Here is a 26,394-nt window from a genome sequence, read left to right as displayed (position 1 = left end):
ACACACACACACACACACGTTCTCTCTGTCGAAAAACAGACCAGGCTAAGGGGGTGCGTGCTGGGTCTTTGTGACTTACGACCAAGTTTTAATGTCACATGCACAAGTACAGTGAAATGCCTTTCTCGTCAGCTCTAACCCCAACAATGCAGTAATACAAAAATAACAAGGTAGAACAAAAACACACAAAATAAGAAATAAGAAACAAGAAGAACACGATCAAGTAGGTCAGCATACTATATACAAGGTCAGTTCCAGCACCATATTTACAATGTGCAGGGATACTGGATCGATAGAGGTAGATATGTATAGGGGTAAGTGATACAGTATCGAGCTATAGAGTCATTGCATAGTTATAGAGCACGACTGTCACGAGTCATTTCTGTTTGAGCTTCTGCTTGTCAACAGGAAGAAGGAGTACGGATAAATGATCTGATTTGACAAATGGCGGACAGGGGGAGGGCCTTGTATGCTTGCTTGTGGATAGAATAACAGTAGTCTAGGACTTTATCGCTCCTGGTGGCGATGGAGACGTGTTGATGGAAGTTGGGCATCACGTGTCAAAATGACGCGGGATTAACATCTCCGGCAACCAGAAAAGCAGCCTCTGGATGTATGTTTTCCTGCTTGGTTATAGCCTCGTACAAGTTTGTTAAGTGCCAGCTTGTTATTGTCTTGTCCTGAGATGGAATGTACACAACAGTCAAGATAACAGTTGAAAAGCAGTTGAAAAGCATAGACCGCAGGTTAACAAAAAGCATACACCAAAACTATTATCCATATATAACTACTCATCAATCAAATACGTGAAGTATCTTTGGACTATATGAAGTGGATCTTAGAAGTTGTTTACCGAGGCAGCCCAATCTGTATCTTTTGCACAATTATTGGACTAAAATCTGATCTGATTGGTCAAAAGACCAATTAGTGGAAAAACAGATCAGAATTGGGCAGTAAGTGTAAACACAGATTATAAAGTGCATCCCATATGAGCTGTTTTATGCCACATCCTCCTATCCCTCGTTCCACACCAAGCCCAGGGGAATCCAGAAGGAGTGACGTCGTAGTTGTCCTCCAGAGAGAACAGTGGAGGTCAGAGGTGAGTTGGAACAGCATCAGTCCTGTCGGTCAGAGCTCCTGAGTGGGGCAGCGGTCTAATTCACTGCGTCTCAGTGCTAGAGGCGTCACGACAAAACCCTGGTTTGATACCGGGCTGTATCACAACCAACCGTGATCAGGAGTCCCATAGGGCAGCACACAATTCGTCCGGGTTAGTGGAGGGTCTGGACGGGGTAGGCCGACATTGTAAAATAAGAATTTGTTCTTAACTGGCTTGCCTAGTTAAATAAAGGTTAAATAAAATAGAAAGTCAGACTGTGTTTAATTATTATGGAGCGCTTCGCCCCTAATCCTCTTTATACAAGCACATGGATTAACCAAGCACTGTGACAGTAGAAAGACTGTGGGGTGCGTGTTTGATTTCAATTTGGAAGGGTGTGTGTGTGTGTGTGTGTGTGTGTGTGTGTGTGTGTGTGTGTGTGTGTGTGTGTGTGTGTATTTTTCTTTTGTCCTTTTCACGGGCCTTAGTTTAAAAAATAACAAAAACACTGCTGACATTAGCAATAAGCAACAGTTGGATCCCTTCCTTCGCCACTTCTTTATAAAACAAATGAACAATCAAATGTTCAAAAAGAACACACCACTTCATTTTTATCTCTCTCCCATCTCCATTCTCCATCTCTGGCAAAAGCAGCAGTGTTTCATACTGTGATTCTTGTTAAGTCTCTCCAGCTTTGATAACCCCAGGGTCTGGCTGTCACTTATCTCCAAATCATCAACCTCTCTCTCATCTCCAACCACAAAGCATAGCTTCAGGAACGAGGGAAGGAGGAAGGGAGGAAGTGAACCAAATCTCCACTATCTGACTGTTAACGCCTCCCTTAGTGTACACAAAGATGTGGCAGTGAGTTTAGATGGAGAGAAATGAAGAGAGAGAGATAGAGAGAAGGGGGGGGGGCAGTTGCTCAGACTACATACGCAGCTATACACAGTATAGAATGAATATAGAATGAGTATAGAGTATAGAATGAAATCCAGAATGAAACTCCAGACTAAAAACCTCCTAGCATTTCAACTGGCAGAGATGACAATCTCCAACTGGCAGAGACGCAGATCTCCTCACGCCTACTTAAGGCTTATAGATCACAAATCAATCAATATCCCCGTCAATCAATAGGACTAAGGCGAAGGGCCATTTGGAGAAGAGAGCATAAGGCCTACCTCAAAGACTTCTTCATCGAGTATTCTAGTTCCGAAGACCACAATTCCTTTGGTGTCGATGATGGGGTGTGGGCTCCTGGACAGTTTCTGCGTGGTCTTCTTTTTACAGTCCAGGATGATGGTGATGCTCTGTTTGTGAACGCTGATGGCCACTCGGTGCCACCTGGGAAGAGGGACAGAAGGTTAGCTCTCTCTCTCGCTCTCTTTCTCTCTCTCTCTCTCCCTCACGCTTCACTACAGTTCTACCTACTTTGAGATGGACAAAGAGTTGACTCACACACACCCGTCGCACTTACGATACAGTTGCTGGCTGTAGGACTTGTGATATGCTGATATTATAACCATACAGAGGTATAAGGACGTTTTGGTCAAGGATATGGATGGGTTTAATGCCTACACATCCGAGGCCACTGAGGCACCCAGCGCTCAGATACTGTTCATCTGAGGAGGTTGTGTTTAGATAATAAATGACGTGTTACACAGACAGACAGCAGACCAGGATAATAAACACGGGTGACCGAGCACCTGCACACAACTAAATCCCCACAAAGGTTCAACCGCCAGACTCGTCAAAGCTAGGCCGACACACACCTGCGCTCTGATTACAGAGAAGCAAGCAAGCAGCTAAACTGAGAGCACATCACATTTGTTTGTTACAGTGGTCCTCTGTGGCTCCGTTGGTAGAGCATGGCGCTTGCAACGCCAGGATAGTAGGTTCAATTCCAGGGACCGACTGTATGTAAAAATGTATGCACACGTGACTGTGAGTCGCTTCGGATAACAGTGTCTGCTAAACGGTGTGAATCTTATTATGATATCATATAATAACAGTGGCTAGTGTGATATAATCCAGCTGTCTCAAGTTGGCTGGATGTCCTTTGGCTGGTGGACCATTCTTGATACACACAGAAAACTGTTGAGCGTGGAAAAACCAAGCAGCGTTGCAGTTCTTGACACAAACCGGTGCGCCTGGCACCTACTACCATAACCCCGTTCAAAGGCACGTCAATCTTTTGTCTTGCCCATTCACCCTCTGAAAACTACACATACAGTACACAATCCGTGACTCAATTGTCTAGAGGCTTCATCTACACTGATTGAAGTGGAGTTAATAAGTGACATCAATAAGGGATTATAGCTTCCAGCTGGATTCCCCTGTTCAGTCTATGTCATGAAAAGAGCAGGTAGGTGTTCATAATGTTTTGTACACTCAGTGTATGTGTACACGACCACTCAAATGTGATTGGATTTGATTTAGGCAGAGTAATAACGTATGCAGCAGGCCTACTATGGTTTCTTTTATTGTATGGTACGGTACTATAGTGTACTATGTAATGATATCAGTTTACTATCTAATGACATAGTAATACTATGTGTGGAATGAGGTGAGCCTACTTTCTGTTGGCTAGGTTGTGTCCTACGAAGGGGGTGGGGGGGTACTTTCATATAGAGTGCTAAACAGTACAGTAGAACTTTAGGGTATTATATGCCAAAATATTAGACAGGTGAACATACTAATACTGATGTAATACGTACTTTCCGTCAGCCAGGTTGAGTCCTCTGAAGAGAGGGTAGTCCTCTGGGCTGGGTTTGCCTGTGTGGTCCTCATACAGGAAGACAGGGGAGCGTCCTACCTCTACCCCCAGCTGCTGGATGCCCTGCTCGTTATACACAGACAAGAGGAAGGACTGGGAGCCCTTCTTAGGCTTCACCGTAGCCAGGATGGAGAAGTCCTCAGGGAACACGTCAGCTGGAGAGAGAGAGAGAGAGAGAGAGAGAGAGAGAGAGAGAGGTTATAATACACCAGTTTGTGTAACATGCTGAAAATGGAGAGACAGAGGACCACAGACCTGCCTGGGTTTCATGAAAAGCCTTGTTTTCAAGAGAGCAACTCTAAGTCAAATCCAAATGTACAGTCCATCAATAAAATGGTGTGCTGCACTGAAACTGTACTATCGTAAACCTTCAAAGGCACACAGTCCAGAAATGGCAAAGTATGAACCAGACAGAGGAAACAGGGGAGGATGATGAACACGGGACAGAGGAGACGACAAAGTCTGGGACAGAGGAGACCGGGGAGACATCGTAACAACGTCTTGGAGCGTCTAAAGCAAACAAGAGCTCTCTCCAACCCTCCACCACTGCCCAGAGTACTGAACAGATACACCACAGAGATGGGAGGGATGGAGATAAGTCTGGAAGAGAGAGAGAGAGAGGAAGGACAGGAAGGAGTACACGGTAATGAGAAGAGCATGTGGTCCCTGGGTGGCTGTCGAAAACACTTTCCCACTTTCCCAAACCCCTCTCCAAGACCTGATCCATACGCCAGACATAGCGACTGAGACGGGGCGCAAGAGGGACGAAAGGAGTACTTACAGTATAACAAAACACATGGGATAAACAAAAGTGAAAAAAGGGGAGGGGTGGGGGACTCTCACCCTCTTGAGGAGCACCCGCCTCCCACTTACCTTCATCCCTCTCTCTCCATCACCCCATCTGCACGCCTAGTTTAACCTCTCCCTCCATTTTGTGAAAGCCAGCCACATCTGTGAGACATATGGCCCGAGAGCAAGGCCTTGTGGGACAATCTCAGCCCACCAACAAGGGGGGGTGTTGCTTGCTTGCTTGCTTGCTTGCTTGCTTGCTATGGGGCCCTCACATACACATTCATGTTTAGTTCAGTCACCGCTCATCGCTCCCAGGACTAGAGAGCTGCTTTTGTTTGAAGGGGAAATGAGAGAAGCAGCCTGCATGATTAACCATCATGACTGAATGAAGTCTTAGCATGTCAGTTGTTTTAGCAGAGTGGGTTTCTAACTTCAAAAGCAGAATCTGAGAGTGGAGCGACATTTAAGGAGTACTACTAAACTAGCATATTTTGGGGGGGATATATTTGCTCATTTAGACTGAGGCTGAGGTTAGTAAATTCTGCAGTTGAGAAGTAAAATAGTCCTATAGAGTTGGACACATCTCTCCATTTATTTTCTAAGCTGACACTTTAAGGAACTCCAGACTAATAGCTCCTAGTCTGGGAAGGGAAGATCTTTCCAGAACATTTGGACCAGACAGTAAAAGAGAAGCTAGAACCGGGGCTGTGGTTGCTGTGGTTTTGTAGCACCTCACAGGCCCTAACCCCCTCTCCTAGTAATGGAACCCAGGCTGTGGTCACCGTGGAAACTCAGCATTAAAGCGTCTCTGAGACAGACAGCCAATCAGAGGAGGATAAGGGGCCGTGACTTCGGAGCAGTGGGTAGGTTCTGGAGCCTGAGGTTAGGAAGGAGCAGAAAGTCACTGGAGAGAGAGAGAGAGAGAGAGAGAGAGGGGGGCGAGGAAAGAGAGGAGTGGAAGGAGCTCTAGTCACTGATGGAAAAGTCTGGTTCTCATCATTTTCTCTTTTCTCCACTGTCAATCTCTCTCGTTCGAGCTCTATCTGTTTCTCTTCCTCCCTCAGTAAAGACAGAAAGACAGGCGTATAATATCTTCATGCGGTGTCCACGCGCCTTGGCGGTGCATTCCAGAGGAATTCTCTTGGGCTCAGAGGGAGAGTTCTCGGCAGCCGCTTGAGTTTGAGTGGCAGACGCTTTGAGAGCCAAGCAGAGCAGAGCACGACACGAGAAGAAGAAGAGAGATAGGCAGGTGAGAGCAGGCTACAGTAAGAGTTGCCAACTTGCCACTGGTGCATTCCTGTACCACTTAGCTCAGCTGCAGAGAACTAGAAGAGAGGGGAGGAGGAAGAGAGCAGCACAGGGTGCGGCAACATCGGGAGCGCTCGCTCATGAGCGGAACGATGAGACGTCCATTGACATCATTCAGCAGACGCTCTTATCCAGAGCGACTTACCGGAGAAATCCTGGTTAAGTGCCTTGCTCAACGGCACACAGACAGATGTTTTAACCGGTAGGCTACATGCCGCGCAGAGTGACAGAATAGTTTTAGGGTGACAAAAAGAGATGAGAAAGAGAAAGGGGGAGACAGAGAGAATGTAGAAGGCTGGGTTGACTCATTCCTTATTAACACATAAACACAGAATTATTATCTTTATTTTCCGAAAGGGCACTGTTACACGACGGGGGCTGCAGTCACTGTGCTGAAAGTCGTTCCCGTTCGCTTGGCACGGAGTTGGCTCTCAGCTCTGCTGTGTTTATGAACCGTCTCCTCTCCTCCTTAACTCTAGGGACCTTTCACCCGGCTGTTACCTTGGGGACTGACATGGCTTCAGAGCACTTTCACCATGAGAGGGATCCAACTAGCGGCAGGAGGAGGAGAGGGAAAGAAGGAAGGAAAGTGGAAGAGAGAGAGAGAAAGGGAGAACATTTTCATATGTCTGAGCCAATTCTCCTGTCTCTCTTTGGCTGTTAATAGATATGGTTATTACAGGCTCCTGTGTTCAGGAGGAATGTCCTCCTTCCTGACCCCCAGACGCCCACACTGGGCCACCATGGGACTGGATGACCCCTACTGCAGACTGTACGCATAGTTGTGTGTGTGTGTGTTTGTTTAACTGTCCTTCTGGGTACCAGACATTTTGCCAGTCACCACAAGGAAAAATGCTATTTTAGGCTTAGGGGTTACAGTTAGGTTTAGGAGTTAGGGTTAGAGGTTACAGTTAGGAGTTAGTGTTAGGTATAGATTTAGGGTTAGGGTTAGGGGTTAAGATTAGGCTTATGGTTAAGGTTAGGGTTAATGGTTAGGTTAAGGTTCAGGTTAGGGTTAGATTTAGGGTTGAGGGAAAATAGGATTTAGGATGGGAATCAATTCAGTTAGGAGTTAGTGTTAGGTATAGATTTAGGGTTAGGGGTTAAGATTAGGCTTAGGGTTAAGGTTAAGGTTAGGGTTAATGGTTAGGTTAAGGTTCAGGTTAGGGTTAGATTTAGGGTTGAGGGAAAATAGGATTTAGGATGGGAATCAATTATTTGGTCCACACAAGGATAGCAATTCAAAACGGTGTGTGTGCGCGTGTGTGTGAGAAAGAGAAAGAGAAAAAGAGGGAGAGACTAGAACTACTGGCAATGATTTACTATAAAGCAAATGATTGGTTCCCAAATGCTGTCTAAAATTGGGTATTTTTCCACACCATGAGGATAACTGGTGCCAGGCCTGTCAGTAAGTGTGTGTGACAGAATGTGTGTGTGAACGTGTCTGAGAGAGAGGAGGGTGGTGGTGGGAATGGTAAAAGTAGCAGCAGCCGTAGTACTGGAGCCGGTGGCAAACAGGCTGGTTTACCCTGGCAGTGCCACCTACCTACAGCGTCAGACAGGGAAAATCTGGAAAAGACCTCAAAGACAGAGGCTCTCTGAGATTACTCCCTGACCCCCCTCCCCAAACAGCAAATCAGATGACTCCCAGACACCCCTACCAGCCAACCAGGCGCTGTGGATGACTTACATCCTGTTTCAGCATACAATCAGTGTGATGGGTAATTAGTAAAGTAAATGTATAAGTAACAGTAAAATGTCAGTAAAATAACATTACATTTGAGCAATTCCTCCACTTAGGACAGTTTAATTGGTGCATAGCCTGATTATAATTAGGCCATACTGGCACAGATCAGCTGGATAAGTGCTGTAGCTAATAGCTGTGTTCAGTAGTTACTGGTTAAAGAGGGGAGATCAGTTTGGTTTGCCACTGTGTCTCCGGTTTCACTGTGCTGGCATACCTGTGTTTAACTCCACACATCTGCTCTGCACTCATTCTCCTTTCCATCTCAGTTTTTTCACCCTTCCCCCAAACCGTACAGCACTTCTAAAAAAACACTCAAAGTTCAGACCCAGGGGGCGGAATGAGGGAGCCTGGGCAGTGATTAGCTCTGCCAGCTGTCAGTTAGTGTGCTCTGCGTCCAGGTAGGTCAGCTTGTAAAAGTGAGATAATGAGTCTACCTTTCAGCACTGGCTTCATAAGACCCCTCTTCAACATGAAACGAGCAACACTGCACATGGATTGACTAAGGGAATGTACATAATTGAAGAGGATGATGGTGTGTGTGTGTGTGTGTGTGTGTGTGTGTGTGTGTGTGTGTGTGTGTGTGTGTGTGTGTGTGTGTGTGTGTGTGTGTGTGTGTGTGTGTGTGTGTGTGTGTGTGTGTGTGAGAGAAAGAGAGAGAGAGAGAGAGAGAGAGAGAGGAGAAGGAGGTAGGTAGGTGGGTCCAGTTGAAAGATTAGACGGTTACGAGCAGCAAGTCACCTCTAAAAAGCAAAGGTAGGACATCCGTATTAATCAATCGGACTCTCGTCAGGCAGACAGAAAGACTGACATTAGTGTTGCGGAATGATGACGTGGCTTTCCTCAGCTTATCCATGAGCCATTGCATCTTCTCTTTAAGCCAAACGGCTATCACTGCTTTCTCTTTGGGTGTGGGGGCCACTCATTGTTTCTCCTCCAAACCGGGGAGTGTGAGTAGTGAAGAATGTAGGAAGAAGAAGAGAAAGAGGAGAGGGAAGAATTGAGAGGAGACCACCCAGCTACTACAGCCTCGACCATGTGCAGGGATCCCAAGACATAGCCAGCCACTGTGCGATAAATGTCACCGTGTGGGAGTGGTGGTTGGACTACATCACTCTTTCCTTACAGTTTGTAGCCCACTGATGTTGCCAATTGCTCACCCTGGCTAACCCTACTGAGTGTGAGAGAGAGACACCTACAGATAGGGTTGCAAAGGGAGGGTGTATTAGGGGAGAGTGGGGTTGAGCCACCCTTGTTTCTAGGGAAACCAACACAATATGTATCATTTGACCAAATATGTAGGTAGAGGTCATCATTTAATGGAGTCTGTGAAGAAAGAAACCACATGGAAACAGTGGTAAGCAAGTTAGATAAAAAAAATATATATATATTTATTGTGTTAGATGTTTGTATCTAAACCAAAGCAGATCATTTAAAAATGGTTCTATGCATCAGTTGGGGACTCTATAAGCTTCAGTATGAGGGCATAAAACTAGCATGAAAGTGCATCCTTGTAGCTGTGTGGGATAATATAGTGAAAATGTTGGCCTTGGGGTAAGTTTAACCAATGTCCATGGGGTAATTTGAGCCAATGGTTGGAACAATGGCAAGTTCAAGTTACGCAAATTGAAGTGTTTCGCTGGGATCAATGCCTTATCGCTGGGGTATGAGGATGACAACAGGGCGCTGCCTATGTTCAAAGTGTTTTAAAAAGTACAAAGTGTTTGTTAGGTATTAAGCCTGTGTTTACACGATGCTTAAATTATTCAAACACACACAAATCTACTGTGATTGTGTTGAATTGTGTTTGGGAAATAAAGATGAACGTGGTATTAAAAAGGGAGTGGTAATATATCATCCAGTACAGAAATGTGTACCCTGTCCAGCCGCTCAACTTACACAATACCCCGGGGTAAGAGACCACTTTTATTTGGGACAAACCAAATGGCCATAGATGACCTTTTAATCACCAAAATTCTGAAGACTCCAGGAACGTTCTGGAAAATGACTGGTAGTCTGACCAGTAGAGGTATGTACATGTTGAGAAAGCCAACTGTCCTGTTGGTCTGTTCTTTCAGACTATTTACAATCCCCCCGATGAGAAGATGGGAAATGGCCACAGTACAGAAGCTCTCTGTTTCAGCCTCTCTGACTGCTAATAATGAATCACTTCTTCCACGTGTTTACTTAATTATAGCATGTCTACACTCGTTAATTTCCAGCTCGCAGCTCACCATCGTAAAATGTGGGTATGAGACAACATGTTCCCCAATCAAAAGGTGTTGTACATGATTTGGATGATCTATAATGATCAGTCAGCATGTGCACGTGTGTGTGTGTGTGTGTGTGTGTGTGTGTGTGTGTGTGTGTGTGTGTGTGTGTGTGTCTGTGTGTGTGTGTGTCTGTGTGTGTGTGTGTGTGTGTGTGTGTGTGTGTGTGTGTGTGTGTGTGTGTGTGTGTGTGTGTGTGTGTGTGTGTGTGTGTGTGCGCACGGGTGTTTGGGGACGTTGCAGGATGTCACAGTCACAATAAATCAGGCTTAGAGCCAAAGCCAAAGCTTAGTAGTATAAAGAGAAGGAACTGGACCAAATGATGTCACTCCTGCCTTCTGGAAGATATTAGCTCTCTCTCTCATATATATATATATATACTGTATATACACAGTTGAAGTCAGAAGTTTACATACACCTGATCCAAATACATTTAAACTCAGTTTTTCACTATTCCTGACTAGTAAAAATTCTGTCTTAGGTCAGTTAGGATCACCACTTTAGTTGAAGAATGTGAAATGTCAGAATAATAGTAGAGATAATGATTTATTTCAGCTTTGATTTCTTTCATTACACTCCCAGTGGGTCAGAAGTTTACATACACTCAATTAGTATTTTGTAGCATTGCCTTTAAATTGATTGACTTCAATCAAACATTTTGGGTAGCCTTTCACAAGCTTCCCACAATAAGTTGGGTGAATTTTGGCCCATTCCTCCTAAAAGAGCTGGTGTAACTGAGTCAGGTTTGTAGGCCTCCTACTCGTGCACACTTTTTCAGTTCTGCCCACAACATTTTCTATAGGATTGAGGTCAGGGCTTTGTGATGGCCACTCCAATATGTTGACTTTGTTGTCCTTAAGCCATTTTGCCACAACTTTGGAAGTATGCTTGGGGTCTTTGTCCATTTGGAAGACCTATTTGCGACCAAGCTTTAACTTCCTGACTTATGTCTTGAGATGTTGCTTCAATATATCCACATCATTTCCCTACCTCATGATGCCATCTATTTTGTGAAGTGCACCAGTCCCTCCTGCAACAAAGCACTCCCACAACATGATGCTGCCACCCAGTGCTTCACGGTTGGGATGGTGTTCTTTGGCTTGCAAGCCTCCCCCTTTTTCCTCCAAACATAACGATGGTCATTATGGCCAAACAGTTCTATTTTTGTTTCATCAGACCAGAGGACATTTCTCCAAAAAGTACGATCTTTGTCCCCATGTGCAGTTGCAAACTATAGTCTGGCTTTTTTATGGCGGTTTTGGAACAGTGGCTTCTTCCTTGCTGAGCAGCTTTGCAGGTTATGCCGATATAGGACTTGTTTTACTGTGGACATAGATGCTTTTGTATCGGTTTCCTCCAGCATCTTCACAAGGTCCTTAGCTCTTGTTCTGGGATTGATTTGCACTTTTTGCACCAAAGTACGTTCATCTCTTAGAGACAGAACGCGTCTCCTTCCTGTGCGGTATGACGGCTGAGTGGTCTCATGGTCTTTATACTTGCGTACTATTGTTTGTACAGATGAATGTGGCACCTTCAGGCGTTTGGAAATTGCTCCCAAGGATGAACCAGACTACAGGTCTACCATTTTTTCTGAGGTCTTGACTGGTTTCTTTTGATTTTCCCATGATGTCATGCAAAGAGGCACTGAGTTTGAAGGCATTTCTTGAAAAACATCCACAGGTACACCTCCAATTGACTCAAATTATGTCAATTAGCCTATCAGAAGCTTCTAAAGCCATGAGATAATTTTCTGGAATTTTCCAAGCTGTTTAAAGGCACAGTCAACTTAGTGTATGTAACCTTCTGACCCACTGGAACTGTGATACAGTGAATTATAACTGAAATAATCTCTCTGTAAACAATTGTTGGAAAAATTACCTGTGTCATGCACAAAGTAGATGTCCTAACCGACTTGCCAAAACTATAGTTTGTTTACAAGAAATTTGTCAAGTGGTTGAAAAATTAGTTTTAATGACTCCAACCTAAGTGAATGTAAACTTCCGACTCGGGTGGTTGTTGTCCTTGATGATCTTTTTGGCCTTCCTGTGACATCGGGTGGTGTAGGTGTCCTGGAGGGCAGGTAGTTTGCCCCCGGTGATGCGTTGTGCAGACCTCACTACCCTCTGGAGAGCCTTGCGGATGAGGGGGATGCAGTTGCCATACCAGGTGGTGGTACAGCCCGACAAGCCAAATGGCTTCAGCCTCCTTCTTCACCACACTGTCTGTGTGGGTGAACCATTTCAGTTTGTCCGTGGTGTACGCCGAGGAACTTAAACTTTCCACCTTCTCCACTACTGTCCCGTCGATGTGGAATGCTCCCTCTGCTATTTCCTGAAGTTCACAAACATCCCTTTTGCTTTGTTGATGTTGAGTGAGAGGTTATTTTCCTGACACCACACTCCGACGGAACTCACCTCCTCCCTGTAGGCCGTCTCGTCGTTGTTGGTAATCAAGCCTACCACTGTAGTGTCGTCTGCAGACTTGATAATTGAGTTGGAGACGTGCATGGCCATGCAGTCATGGATGAACAGGGAGTACAGGAGAGGGCTAAGAATGCACCCTTGTGGGGCCCCAGTGTTGAGGATCAGCGGGGCAGAGATGTTGTTTCCTACCTTCACCACCTGGGGGCGGCTCATCAAAAAGTCCAGGAACCAGTTGCACAGGGCGGGGTCGAGACCCAGGGCCTGAGCTTAATGACGAGTTTGGAGGGTACTAAGGCATAAAATGCTGAGCTGTAGTCAATTAACTGCATTCTTACATAGGTATTCCTTTTGTCCAGATGGGATAGGGCAGTGTGCAGTGTGATGGCGATTGCTTTGCCCCATGGACCTCCCGGTCACGGCCGGCTGCGACAGAGCAGAGTCTCTGGTGGCATAGCTTGCGCTGCGATGCAGTGCCGTAGACCACTGCGCCACCCGGGAGGCTAGAATGTATTTTTCAAAGGTTCTACTATGCTTCTGATGTTGTTCCGTAAACGCAACACGCAACAATTTTACTGCGTTACAGTTCATATAAGGGTTAGGTTTGTGGTTGATCCTTCCTAGAGTGTTGCTTGAGACTATTTCATTAGGCTGTAAGGAAACCGAAGAGAAGCCTACGTTTAAGCTTTTAGCCTCTATATTGATGTCAAAGTAAACAGAACTTGTTTGGAGAGCATTGGGTCTGAACTCAGCTCTGGATTAAGACTTTAAGAAAACCCTTGATGTGGATCAAACATCCGCTTGGCCAAGCCTCCTCAAGGCCTCTTCTAGGCCGCTCAAAGAAATGCTGTGATCAGGGAGACATTCTTCACACACTTGGCTGTCAACCAACTGGATTTTCAGTCAATTTAACTCACAAGAATGGGATTTGAGGATTTTTCTCTCTCTGCCCCCTACTGCCGAATCCGATCCCCCTCTCCCACACACACACTTGTTTAGAGCTTGCAAGAAACGGACTTTACTGTACTTGTGCACGTGACATTAAAAACTTTTTCCAACTCTTTCAGTCGACCACTTGAAATGCTTGGGAATTTTCAATAACACATTCCAGAGAAATTGGGCTTCTGTCTGGGTGACACAGTTTGACGGTTCTGCACTGTTTGACAACTTTCATAAATAAATAAATATGCCGGCCTAACCCAGAATGCAATAGGAAGAGATGTTGGCTAGCTAGCACATCTCTCTGAGCGACAGTAACCAGGATGCACCAGAGTGAGAGAAAGAAAATATAAAACAGACTAAAAGAAAGTACAAAGTAATGAAAAAGCAGCAGTGATAGAGAGAGAGAGAGGGTATAAGACAAAGAGAAAAAAAGAGGGGAGAAAGAGAGGGAGAAAGCAAGGATATAGAAAGAGAGGGCTGCTGTGGACCACAGAACAGTAAGCCAGAGCCACGTCAGCACAATAGAAGGGAAGGAAGAGTGGAACCCGCTCCTCCCCCTCTGTCCGTCCCCCTCTGCCTCTCTCTCCATCCTGCCACCCCTTCCAGACCTAGGCATTTTTACTGGAGTATGAGTCCCACTGAATGTGAGCTTGAGGTTTCCAAAATGGAAGAATTAGTATGCCTCTATGACGGTCTGCCCCTCTCTTCTTCTTTTTTCCCCCCATTTTCTTCTTTTCTTTTTTAGTGTGTCTGAATTAGAAACAGAACGAGCTCCATCTTTATTCAATGCAGATGTGCACAGACGGAACAGACGTGAGGAAGATTGTAAAGAAAAATCGAGGGAGAGAGAGAGAGAGAGAGAGAGAGAGAGTCTGCGTGTGTTATGGGCTGAGGAGGCTGGTGGGAGGAGCTACAGGAGGCTGGTGGGAGGAGCTACAGGAGGTCGGGTTCATTGTAATGGCTGGAATGACATAAAAGGAATTTAGTTAAACATGTGGTTTCCAGACGTTTGATGTGTTTGATACCGTTCCATTTATTCCATTCCAGCCATTACAATATATCTGCAATATTGCAGTAAATAATAACAATGTATTACTCAAAAAAAGCACACGAGAAATACGAAGAAAAAATACACAACAAAGTAAGTAAGTAAGTAAGCATACTAAATACAGACAATATGTGTTTCTGAAAAGCAAAGAATATTGCAATTCCGAGAGTCCCGTTGGTAGCGAATCCGCGATCGGAGGTCATCCATCTTATTATTAAGTGTCCACAAGGGGCCAGTAGAATGGAGGGAAGAGATGGCCAGTTTTCCCTTCGCCTTAATCTCAACAGGACCCCCCCCCCCTCTCCCCCCTCTGTAACGCCAGCGTTTCCTCCTGGGAAGCCCGAAAAATTGGGTTGGAATTACAGAGAGCCCTGGGCAGATGAGTCGAAGTAGAAGCCCGAATTGGGAAATAAACTGGCGATCTGATGTTCAAGAGTTCTTGGCGGTTGGAAGAAATAATAGCTGATACGTTACCTGAAAATAGACTCAAATTAAACGACACAATAATCACAAGACAGCAAAGTTGGGTCGGAGCTTGCAAAACAGCGGCCATCCAGTACAACGCCATCTTTGATATCTATGTGTGTGTGTGGGGTCTATGAGTGTGTCGGGGTCTATAGCGGTAGGTGAGTCTTCACATTTGGCCCACCCAATCTGCAGTGCTGTACACTATCATGTCATCATGACGCAACGGCCAATAAAACGGGTAGCTATTTGGGAGGGGAACAGAGGCGTGTGAGGGGATGAGAGGAATGGCACAGGTGGGAGGAAAATAGACTTACTGCAGTCAGGGACTTCCCAGCCAGGTTAGGACATTACACCAGTGTTTTACAGTAGTTTAGAAATATATATATTATTGACTAGGACCGAGTTCATCTGAGTCAACGCCCAAAGGTAGGGAAGCAGCCAATAGGACCAGACTTAGTAGAGGAGAGGCCACGAGCAGCCAATAGGATCAAACTTAGCTAGGTAGTATCTTTGGCATCCCACTAACAACCATGAGATGATATTTCAGTGAACAAGGTCATCTGTACATTGGGGTAGTAGAGGGACGGGACGATCGGAGGGGATAGAGAGGAAGACATGAAAGAAAGGAACAGGTATCATTTCAGTTCAAAGGTCAAAGGAGATCAACCAATTAGTGAATGGTCATGGTCAGGTACTTACCAGGGTACAGTTGTTTGGTGGGGGCGCTGAGCTGGGCTTCTTTGGATACTCTGTAGGCCACATCGGCTCCTTTTGTTGACTTCCTATGCGCGCAGAAACCTGTCGTTTTCGTAACGCCGTCAGGTAAACTGGGAAAATCTAAAATCTTCAAGAGGTCCGCTGGCTCCACTACAGAGGGAAAGAGGGAGAGACAGATTGTAGGTTGGACTCATATAAAGACACTCATTTCAAATTCAGACTCACATCTCTCAATAATCACAATAAAGTATACCACAGCACAAATCCATGCCACCCACAGCGTTAAAAGCCCCCCACAACAGGAGAGACTGTCAGTATCCATTCCAAGTAAACCAATTATTCAGGCTGTAGACAGATAAACAGATGCTCCTTTCACTAGCCATTAGCTGGTACCTGCTTAAAGTACAGTAGGTGCACTCCATACCCCTTCTTTCTATCCAGTCCCCTCTGACCCCTATTCTCTCACTGACGAGACAGGGGGACAGTTATATGAACACCCTAAACTGTGAGAGTGTGTTCTACACTCTAACCACAGATCTAGGATCAGATTCATGTGCTGCCCAATTTCCAAATCTTAACCATTAGGGGGTTTTAAAAAATCCGTACTTGAATAAGGGATAAACTTCCTTAAATATTTTGGTAGAATGAAATGAACAAATCATTTGTTTACATCGTACTGAAGCTGCAATGGTCTCTGCCTCAAGGCTGCTGCCCAGAGCATGGAGCATAGGCCCAGTACTACTCAGAGCAGAGTCACACTGAAGGTCTGGAGACAGGAGAAGGGATGGGCCCATAAAGGGACCACATCGGGTCTAAGTGAGGGGTGCAGGGTGGTCAATGCAAAATGGAGGCGATTTGAAGGTAGTAAAACAATAGAAGGAACCGTTCATTGCAAGGTTTTAAGAACCAAAACAAAGACAAAAGCACGCATTCTCTGGCGCTGTGTTTGCGTTATTGTGTTCTGATGAACCCACTCCAGCAAGGTTGAGAAAAGCTCTCTTTAAATATGCACGCGCACACATACACACACAGGTAAAAACAGGGAGGATCGGGTGTCCGGTCAGACAGGACCACAGACATTTAATCAGTCTGTTCAGAGCGGCGCTTTCAATAGCCCCGACCATCTGAGAGAGGATGGAAAGGACGGAGGGAGGGAGCTCCACAACAGACTCCAGCTGGAGGTCATTACACAGGGCTCTCACATGCAGTACAGATCAATCAAAATAAACTACTCCAGCTCTTAACAAAATTGCAGATTCAAACAGACTACAGAAACACATGACCATCGATCACCCTCCACAGCTGTAGGGGGAATCATTTCCTTCATAACTTCCACATCCTCTACCGCCGATGATATCATTGCATCACTGTCAGCTAGCTCCAGAAAACTTTGAAAATGTGAGCTCTTACAATATCTGGATCTGGACAGGCATCTGACCCATATCACATGCAGCACGAACAATCATCCCACACACATACATGTAAACACACCTAACGACACTCACGGTAGGTCAAAACGCAGACTGATACATACGGTATAAACACAGAAAGAGAGAGAGAGAGAGCTCTTTCATATGGGTGTGTGCTGATCACAAAGAGGAAAATAAGTGGGAATGGAGTCAGATGAAAGAATGCGAACTATGTGGTGATTCCCTATCCAACTCTCTCTCGCTCTCTCTTTCTCTCCTGCTGTCTCTCAATTCAATTTCAATTTAAGGGGCTTTATTGGCATGGGAAACATATGGTTACATTGCCAAAGCAAGTAAAATAGATAATAAACAAACGTGAAATAAACAGTACAAAATTTACAGTAAACAAAAGTTCCAAACGAAAAAATACATTTCAATTGTTGAATTATGTCTATATACAGTGTAATGATGTGCAAATAGTTAAATTACAAAAGGGAAAATAAACATAAATAATGGTGTTTGTTCTTCACTGGTTGCCCTTTCCTTGCGGGAAAAGGTCACAAAACTTGCTGCTGTGATTGCACACGGTGGTATTTCACCCAATACATATGGGAGTTTATCAAAATTGGATTTTGTTTCGAATTCTTTGTGGGTCTGTGTAATCTGAGGGAAATATGTGTCTCTAATATGGTCATACATTTTGGCAGGAGGTTAGGAAGGGTAGCTCAGTTTCCACCTCATTTGGTGGGCAGTGTGCACATAGTCTGTCTTCTCTTGAGAGCCAGGTCTGACTTCGGCGGCCTTTCTCAATAGCAAGGCTATACTCACTGAGTATAGCCTTTCTCAATTTCTTTCTTAGGTTTTTTTCATTATTCATCAAACCATTTGTCATTGTTGTTCATTTTCTTAAGTTGTCTCTCTCCCTCATTATCCAAACCCTTCCCTTTTTTCCTCTATCAGCTGGGGGGGGCTGATTAGAGTCACACTTTTGCCTCAGCCCCAGCTAACACACCTGGCTCCAATAATCAACTAATCATGATCTTCAGTTAAAAATGTAATTAGTTTAAATCAGGTGTGTTTGGTAGGGATGGGAGAAAGGTGTAACACCAATCAGGCTCCCCGAGGACTGGAATTACCCAGGCCCGATAGAGAATGACTATCACTGGCATTGCTGACTGACTGAAATGTGATAGCTCGTCTAAAAGACCTCTACTACAGTCGGATAGTTCCCCCCTGTCAAAATGAAGTGAAACATAAACTTACATCAACACTAGTCAAAAGAAATGTGTAAAACAAAACTATTTTGAGAGACAATACCTCTGAAATCCTATCCACATGAGTCTCCAGAGGACATACTGTATCTACAAGAATAGAATACTCTGTGAACGCATGAACCTGCTCTACCTTTTCTCTAGGGCAATTTGGGAATGCTGCCTGCCATTCTCATACTGCTCCCTGTCAATCCCATACCACCACACTGTTTATCTTCAACCTGCCAACAGCCCAGAGCCCGTCAGTCTCCCGGGAAACCCACAGCCACAAGGCCCATGGGAGGAGGCCTATATGGGCGGAGGTGGAGAGGGATGAAACCTCACGACAGCCACCACAGAAGAACACTGAGAGATTGCTAGGGCCACTGGGCATCACATCAAGACAGAACTGTCACACACATAGACACACATGCACTCACTCACATAGTTTACACATGTGCGGGCACACATCAATGCATAGTCTCTTTCTATAAGTGAAAAAAAAACATGAAACATAGAGTAGAAAGTTGTCTGAAACATGGCAAAATATGTCAATCTGACCACTCACACACACTCCTAGACGTTCCTCATCATGAAACCCCACCTAACTCAATATCTTCAAGGCATCCCTCTCTCTCCTGATTACACAGTGGCTGAACACAGTGGCGTCTGTCTATAACCCTCAAGTCTAACTTGATGTGAACAAAAATTACCCTCTGAAAACACCCAAACCCACTGAGCTCTCATAGTAACAACAGGCTTTAGTTAAACACCCCAAAATCACTTAGGACCTTGTGTTAGGTATAGGGTAACCTTGAGGTAGGAACTTCTGTATAAGCTAGCTCCATCAAATCACTTAGGACCTTGTAGTAGGAGGTACGTAGCAGAATACATTCAAATCCACTGAGTCACACTATGATGGCTATACTTTCTTCTAGCCAACGTTATGACAGCGTGTTTTACAGTAATTAGTGTCTGGTGAATGTCGGGTGTCTTAGTCTGTCGTTTGTCTTCTAGCCATATCCTCCATTCCCCTCTCCTCCCTGTCTCTGTTAAGTCCTCAGACAGCCACCATTCATTCAGACTGACCCCACTGCCGATCCAGGGCTCCCCACATCCATATAAGGACATAATCCAACACACTTCCTGCTGCTAGGCGTCATGTGAATATGGTAGTCAAAGAGTTCAACCCCCCCCCCCCCCCCCCAACACACTGTTACCACAACTGAGCTAGGATAGCTATAGGTTCCTCTAGTCCAGCATCGGCACTACAACTTCATAGGGTTGTCTATAGTCTCCAATTACAAGATACTATCTGGGACAATACAGAGCAAACAAAGCAGGCCAAACTCTTTGGTCCTTTAAAAACCTGCTGTTTGTAAAAAATATGATGTTCTACAGCTTGGAAAATAAATAAATGTTACTCTGGATGACAACATAATAATGTTTGTTTCCGACATTAGGGCTGTTTCCCTTAAAGGAGGTAAATTCGCTTTGCGTTTGGTTTCCTTGCCACGTAACTAACGAGTATCGCGATACTGGTTATCGTCCCATTCCTACAAGATACCAAATCAATAAATAACCGATATACTTATTAAAGGTCCCGTCCCACTCCACTCTGCAGTTCCAGAAGCCATAGCCATTTAACATGGTTATATCTACCCCCCCTGAACTTAGAAGCACGTGTCTGTTAGGCTTAGCTAGGCAGGGTCGAGGTTGAAAATATTGTGGAGGGTTGGCTCTCCTTTCACTCAATTTTAAAGGCAGGAGTGTGTCTACTCTACAGAGTAAATAACTGCAATGAGCAAACAGCTAGTACAAGGCTTCCATTAGCAATTGGGGAATTAGCTAACAGCTGCAGTTAGCTAACAGCTCTATACTTAGCAAACAGCCACAACATTTCACACTGACAGCAGCAATTAGCTGATGACTGCAATTACTTTAGAGAAAAAGTGTGACTGGCTCCATTGGAGAGACCAACTAGCCATCGGACTACCTCAGTAGCACTATGGTACCGTAGCATATAAGTCTAAGTCATTAAATAATGTCTAAAATGACACCCTATTCCCTACAGTATAGGGCACCACGAGTCACATAGGGCTCTGATCAAAAGTAATGTAAGCTATATAGAAAATGGGGCGGGGATGATGCCAGTATCACGATACTCGTTAGTATAGACTATGGGGGCAACTATGGGGCAAAACAGACTGGGTTGGCTTAGATTGTTGACAACATGTCAAACATATTTAGTTTATTTAGTTTATTCACAATATAAATACACTTGTGGAATGAGCACTTGTTTCTCAAATGCATTGCTACAGTTGTTGGTTACCTAGCTGGTGAATTGTAGCCACATTACCATAGACGTGACATTAGTCACAACAACTCAAAACAAGAGATGCTATCAAGAACAAGATAAAACTAGCTGAAACGAGCCACCTACGATTCCCCACACGGCAGCTCATTGTCATAGTTGCTAGCTATCTGGCCACCCAGTATCACAACAACACAGAGACTTCCGCCCCACTGAAGCATGCGCATCGTTTTCGTGAGGTTTGTCAGCTAACCCGGTGTATCACGGCAAGGAAAGAAAACGGAAAACTTGTTCAGGAAAACAGATCTTATGTTGGAAACAAACATCAATATAGTGTCATCCAGAGTCCCATTCATTTATTCTCCAAGCTGTAGCACACAATATTTTACTTACAGCAGATTTTTAAAGGACAGTTTGGTCTGCTGTTCAAATTTTTGCCATGGGAAAAAAAATATTGCGATACTGGTATGGTCGCAGCCCTAATTAAAGACAGGGTATCATTTCAGATTTAGGCTACCCAACATAGCTGTGGCATATCATGTGAACTATAGTCATGATGTAAAAGAAGACATTGTTGCGTAAAGTCATCGAGCAGTGCTTGGAGATGAAAACGAGGAGGAAGGGGAGGAGGAAGTTGGTTGCGATCAGCCAGCCGACGCTAACCATGTCATGACCCCTGCGGAGGCCTGTTGGTTTTGCTAATCCTCTCTGACACAAACTAATCCGATACAAATCAGCAGCTTTTGGGGAGGAAGCCATGGTTATCAGGATACCCTCTCTCTTTCCCCTCTGCCCGTAATCTCCTCCTTTCCTCTCCCTCTATCCAGCCGTCTACTCCTTTCACAAATCTCTCCTCGTCTTTTCTTAATTCCCTCTCCTTCCTGATGGTTATTTTCTGCCTTGCTCTGATGCCCCGATGAGTCCCTGTGATAGAGGTATTCTCATCATTACTTTGTGGTAAGGCAGGATGGGGTGTCCTACCCTCCTACCACTACTGGGAGGGGGAGAGGGGCAATTAGCTGCTCACTGGACAGGAGGGAGAGGGAAGGTGGGTGACTTAACATCTCCTTCTGTCCAGAGAGTAAAAACCCTACATACAGAAACATGTTTTTTTCAGTAGGCAGAAATGTTAGTTCCACTGACACAAGCACTGTCTGCTAAAACACCTTGTATGGTGAAACATGTAATGTGCCCTGCTGCTGCCTGGGTCTGATCAGTCAAAACCTGTGTCTTGTACACAGGATGTGAACGAGACAACGTGTCATATCTGGAATGTGGTGCACATTGAGGAATCGGTTCTCGTTGATCTAATTGATGACAATCAATGGTTAAAATAGCTGAACCTTTATGACTTTAAATGAAACAAATAGAAGTTTTTCCTCACATCTGTCCCATACGTGTGTGCACATGTTTTCTGTGTGCAGATGTGTGTTTAGGCCAATTCAACAGCAGTGGAAAAAACTCAAGTTCGGCAAACACACACACCCAAACTCCGGTCACGCTCGCCTCACCTTCCTCCGACCCTCCTGAGGTAGCAGTAAACTACACCCAACACACGGGCATGGCTGTCAATCACACCTCATTAAGCTGAACTGTTTGTCTACTTAGAGTGACGGCTCGCTCGAGGGAGCAACACGATGGACCCCCAACCGAAGCTAGGGCCAGAGCGTTTCCCTTGGTAAACACAGGCTGACCGCAGCCCACACCTCCCAGAGAGGCGAGAGAGAGAGGTGCTGTTTGTGTGTGATATTGACTGGGGCCGGGCAGGGTCCAGGGATGTCTTACTCTGCGACCAAAGAACTCGATAGAGCTGTCATTATTCAATATGCTCTTTAACAAATGAGGTGAATTGAGAATGTGCTAATGCTCTGTCAACACCATCACAACCGCAGAAAGTTGGATGCAGAATGGCTTTGCAACCATCAAACCGACCACTGGGTCATGGCTACAGTTGCCACAAAGAAACACCACAGAGTAGGGCAGTCTGGAACACAGCAGGGAAAAGAGGTAGCTGACACACTATGACTGTAAGGGTCCAGGTGACACACACCTGTAGCCTTACAGTCATAGTCCAATTCAACTGCCCTTTCCTCACGGTCATCACAGATCAAAACAAGAGCCTGACTGTTTCACATGGTAGCGCTGAGCGCTTATTGCTTTTGGAGGTTGGTTTGATTCCGATTTCATTGATTTGATTTTTTTTTTACATTAAACGCGCTAATGCATTATGTGGGTTGAATGCTGTAACGACACAGAATAAAACAATGAATGAAAGTCCCACGATGGTAGTGATTGGCCATTACTGCTTATCACTTATTAACAATCATTTATTCACTTTACTTTACTTTAACTATTTCAGTTGTTGTGTACCGGTTTATTACATTTGTTTAATTTGATGACTTTATTGTTGAATTTCAAGTCATCATCTCATCTCTATAGAGCTGCTGCCTATGCTGTCTGACACAATCACTATTTTAGGAGTTCTTCAAAAGTGAATAAGGTATACTTTTACGACTGCTAAATAACAAACTATCAATCACTTCAGAGGTGTCTAACTCATTCCAAGAAGAGCTCAGTGTCTGCAGGTTTTTGTCTTTTCCTTTCAATTAAGACCTTGACAACTAGGTGAGGGGAGTTCCTTGCTAATTAGTGACCTTAATTCATCAATCAAGTACAAGGGTGGAGCGAAAACCCACAGACACTCGGCCCTCCGTGGAATGAGTTTGACACGTGACTTAGAGCATGTATTTTCTGGTAGAGATACCTATGAAGCAACTGCTCTCTATAGCGCTCAAATGACCCATTCCTCTGTCTCCTCTCTCTCCGTGTCTGCCCTACACTAACCTAACATAGCAGTTGTAAAAGAAACACACAGACCGGCCGGTCAAATGTTGTAGTTAATTAACACGTTTTCTGCGCTAAACTATGTAGACTATTGGCGTGTTGGAAACTACAACTCCCTACGACATCACACAGTTCAGGCTTGATCTGATTCATCTCTACAGATACTGTGCAATGTGTGCATTGAGCTTACAGGAGAGAGAAAACCTACTTGAATGGAATTAGTAGAAAACCTCCGAGACTCCTGATCAGACCCTTATGGTACATCACCATCTGTTGAAGAGGCAGTATGATATCAGAGGGATGTGACTGAGGCAACTACCCTCTCTCCCTTTCTCCTCTCTTCCCCAATCTCCCCTTTTCTTTCCTCTCCCTCTCTCCTCCTCTCCCCCTGTCCTTTTACTGTGTCTTCAGTTCCCAAAGGCTGACATTGAACTCGTTGCTGGGTGCTGTCTGTCCATCTACTCACACTCTCTTATTAGTCACTTCAAAGAAACCCTTCATGGTATTGTATAAGTAGCGTGTGTGAAGAGACCATTTTTGTTGGACATTTTGATAGATCTGTTTTGCCAGACATGGGCTGGCTTAGGGAGGTACCCTAGCAGCACTGCAAGGGATAATTAACTCGTGAAATAACTGCAAGTGAAAATGAATTAACATGAGAGAAATAAAACGTCACATTTTTTCACACTGTTCACTGAGAAGAGGGAAGAGGGCTTGGTGTGGTTGACAACCCTTCTCGGCTCCCTCGCTCTCTCCCTCCTTCTCTTGGCCTCCCTTCCTTGATCTCTTTGTTTCTAAGTTTCTTTCTTTCTCTGATTTCTGCTGGGCGCTCCTCGTTTCACCACATCTCCTCACACACACAAACACAAACACACACACACACATGCAACGACCACACACACACCAAAGTCCATTCAGAGTGACTCTAGTCCATTCAATGTGGACCGTCTCATTCCCTGCTGGGGGAGCAGGCCAGGCAGCAGGCAACAGGTCCAGTAAATCAGGGTGAGTTCTCTACAGAGCGGGAATCAGGATTAACATTCTTCTTTCTTGCACGGTAACGTCCCAAACGGCACCCTGTTCCCTAAATAGTGCACTACTTTTGACCAGATAGCCCTATGAGCCCTGCTCAAAAGTAGTGCACTAAATAGGGAATAGGGTACCACATAGGACGAAACCACATTCTCCCCTCCCTTCTCCTGCAGGCTGGTTGAACCAGGCTGCAGGCAGTGAGGCACATGCTTGACCTCGCACTGAGGACAAAGAGCAATTAGCAGCAGCGTGGAGTCTGTCTCTGTGTCTGACCCTCCGTCCACCCGCCTGTCTGTCTGTCTGTCTGCCCGTCGCCTAGAAACCAGGGCAGCGAAAACAACCAGGGCAGAGTGGGAAACTGAACTTCCCCTCCTACAGCGCAGCATCCTAGATGGGGAAGGACGGCGGGCGGGCGGGCGGGCGGGCGGATGGGTTGGGGCTATTTGGATATCAACTCCTATCCAACTCTTATCAAACTGTTACCCAACTGGGACGGATGCCAGTAGTGTAGATCTAGACATGTAGATCTAGACACTGAGCCTTATAAGGGAAAGGGACTGATTTGACACATAGTACATCAGGATATTTTGACTCGTGTTTAATTAACCCTCAAAACACAGACACACACAAACAAACATGCAAAAACACACACGTGCGCAAACACACACAAGCATTAAAAAAACACTCAGCTGCCCTCCCGACTGACAGGTAGTGATCAGCAGTGACCTGAGGGTGTTGGCTTGGTAATCATATGACTCGCGCCTAAGATTAGCCTGCGGTCATTACATCCACTACATAACACCCATTACAGCCGTCTACATAGACACACTGACAGGACACACACGCACGCACATACGCCCGCATACACTCAAGCTTACACTCACACACACACGTGCGCGCATGTGCACACACACACTAATCTCAGCTACATTACACCCATTACGGCCCACCACATAGACCCAACACTCTCTCACCCCTGCTCACACACACTAACGTCGGCTACATTGAACCCATTGTGCATTACAGCAATCTGCCTAATTTGACTGACCATTTGCGTACCTCTGAACCGATCCCTGTTGTGTTAGCTACCCTCTCCCTCGCTTTCTGTCTCTGTTTCTGTCTTTCAATTCAATGTTTCTGTCTCCCTCTCTCTCTCGCTCACACACACACACACACACGCACATCGCACACGCATACCAAAACAATTTTAACATGAAACAGAAACACGCATAACATAATAAACAAGGCAACGGTAAACATGTCATCCCCCACGAATGATGGAGCCAATTGAGATATCATGTGTGACTAACACATTTCTGTTATCGTCTGTGACCACAGACTATTCATTATATTGACCAGAATTTCACCTTTATTTAACCATGTAGGCTAGTTGAGAACAAGTTCTCATTTGCAACTGCGACCTGGCCAAGATAAGGCGTAGCAATTCGACACATACAACAACACAGAGTTACACATGGAATAAACAAAACATACAGTCAATAATACAGTAGAACAAAATAAAACAAAAAGTCTATATACAGTGAGTGCAAATGAGGTAAGTTAAGGAAATTAATAGGCCATGGTGGCAAAGTAATTACAATATAGCAATTAAAACACTGGAATGGTAGATCAGCAGAAGATGAATGTGCAGGTAGAGATACTGGGGTGCAAAGGAGCAAAATAAATAAATACCAGTATGGGGATGAGGTAGGTAGATAAATGGGCTTTTTACAGATAGGCTAAGTACAGGTGCAGTGATCTGTAAAATGCTTTGACAGCTGGTGCTTAAAGCTAGAGAGGGAGATGTGAGTCTCCAGCTTCAGAGATTTTTGCAATTCGTTCCAGTCATGGGCAGCAGAGAACTGGAAGGAAAGACGACCAAATGAGGAATTGGCTTTGGGGGTGACCAGTGAGATATACCTGCTGTAGCGCGTGCTACGAGTGGGTGCTGCTATGGTGAC

At 45.0% G+C, this 26,394-nt stretch overlaps 1 protein-coding gene across 2 annotated transcripts in view; it reads right to left on the bottom strand.

The window, feature by feature from the left end:
- The window catches only part of LOC115101083 (collagen alpha-1(XI) chain-like), a 123,232-nt gene that overhangs the window by 73,641 nt on the left and 23,197 nt on the right, over window positions 1-26,394 (bottom strand). For both annotated transcript variants that reach the window (XM_029620264.2, XM_029620265.2), the window contains exons 2-4: window positions 15,567-15,734; window positions 3,817-4,030; window positions 2,281-2,443 (exon numbers count right to left, since the gene is read on the bottom strand). In XM_029620264.2, the coding sequence (XP_029476124.2) occupies window positions 2,281-2,443; window positions 3,817-4,030; window positions 15,567-15,734 (545 nt within the window). The remainder of the gene's footprint in view (window positions 1-2,280; window positions 2,444-3,816; window positions 4,031-15,566; window positions 15,735-26,394) is intronic.

This window comes from Oncorhynchus nerka, linkage group LG19 (assembly GCF_034236695.1).
Source record: "Oncorhynchus nerka isolate Pitt River linkage group LG19, Oner_Uvic_2.0, whole genome shotgun sequence".
NCBI classification, from domain to species: Eukaryota; Metazoa; Chordata; class Actinopteri; order Salmoniformes; family Salmonidae; genus Oncorhynchus; species Oncorhynchus nerka.
The sequence above is the reverse complement of the archived record's forward strand: the minus strand, read 5'-3'. Positions and strand labels throughout refer to the sequence as shown.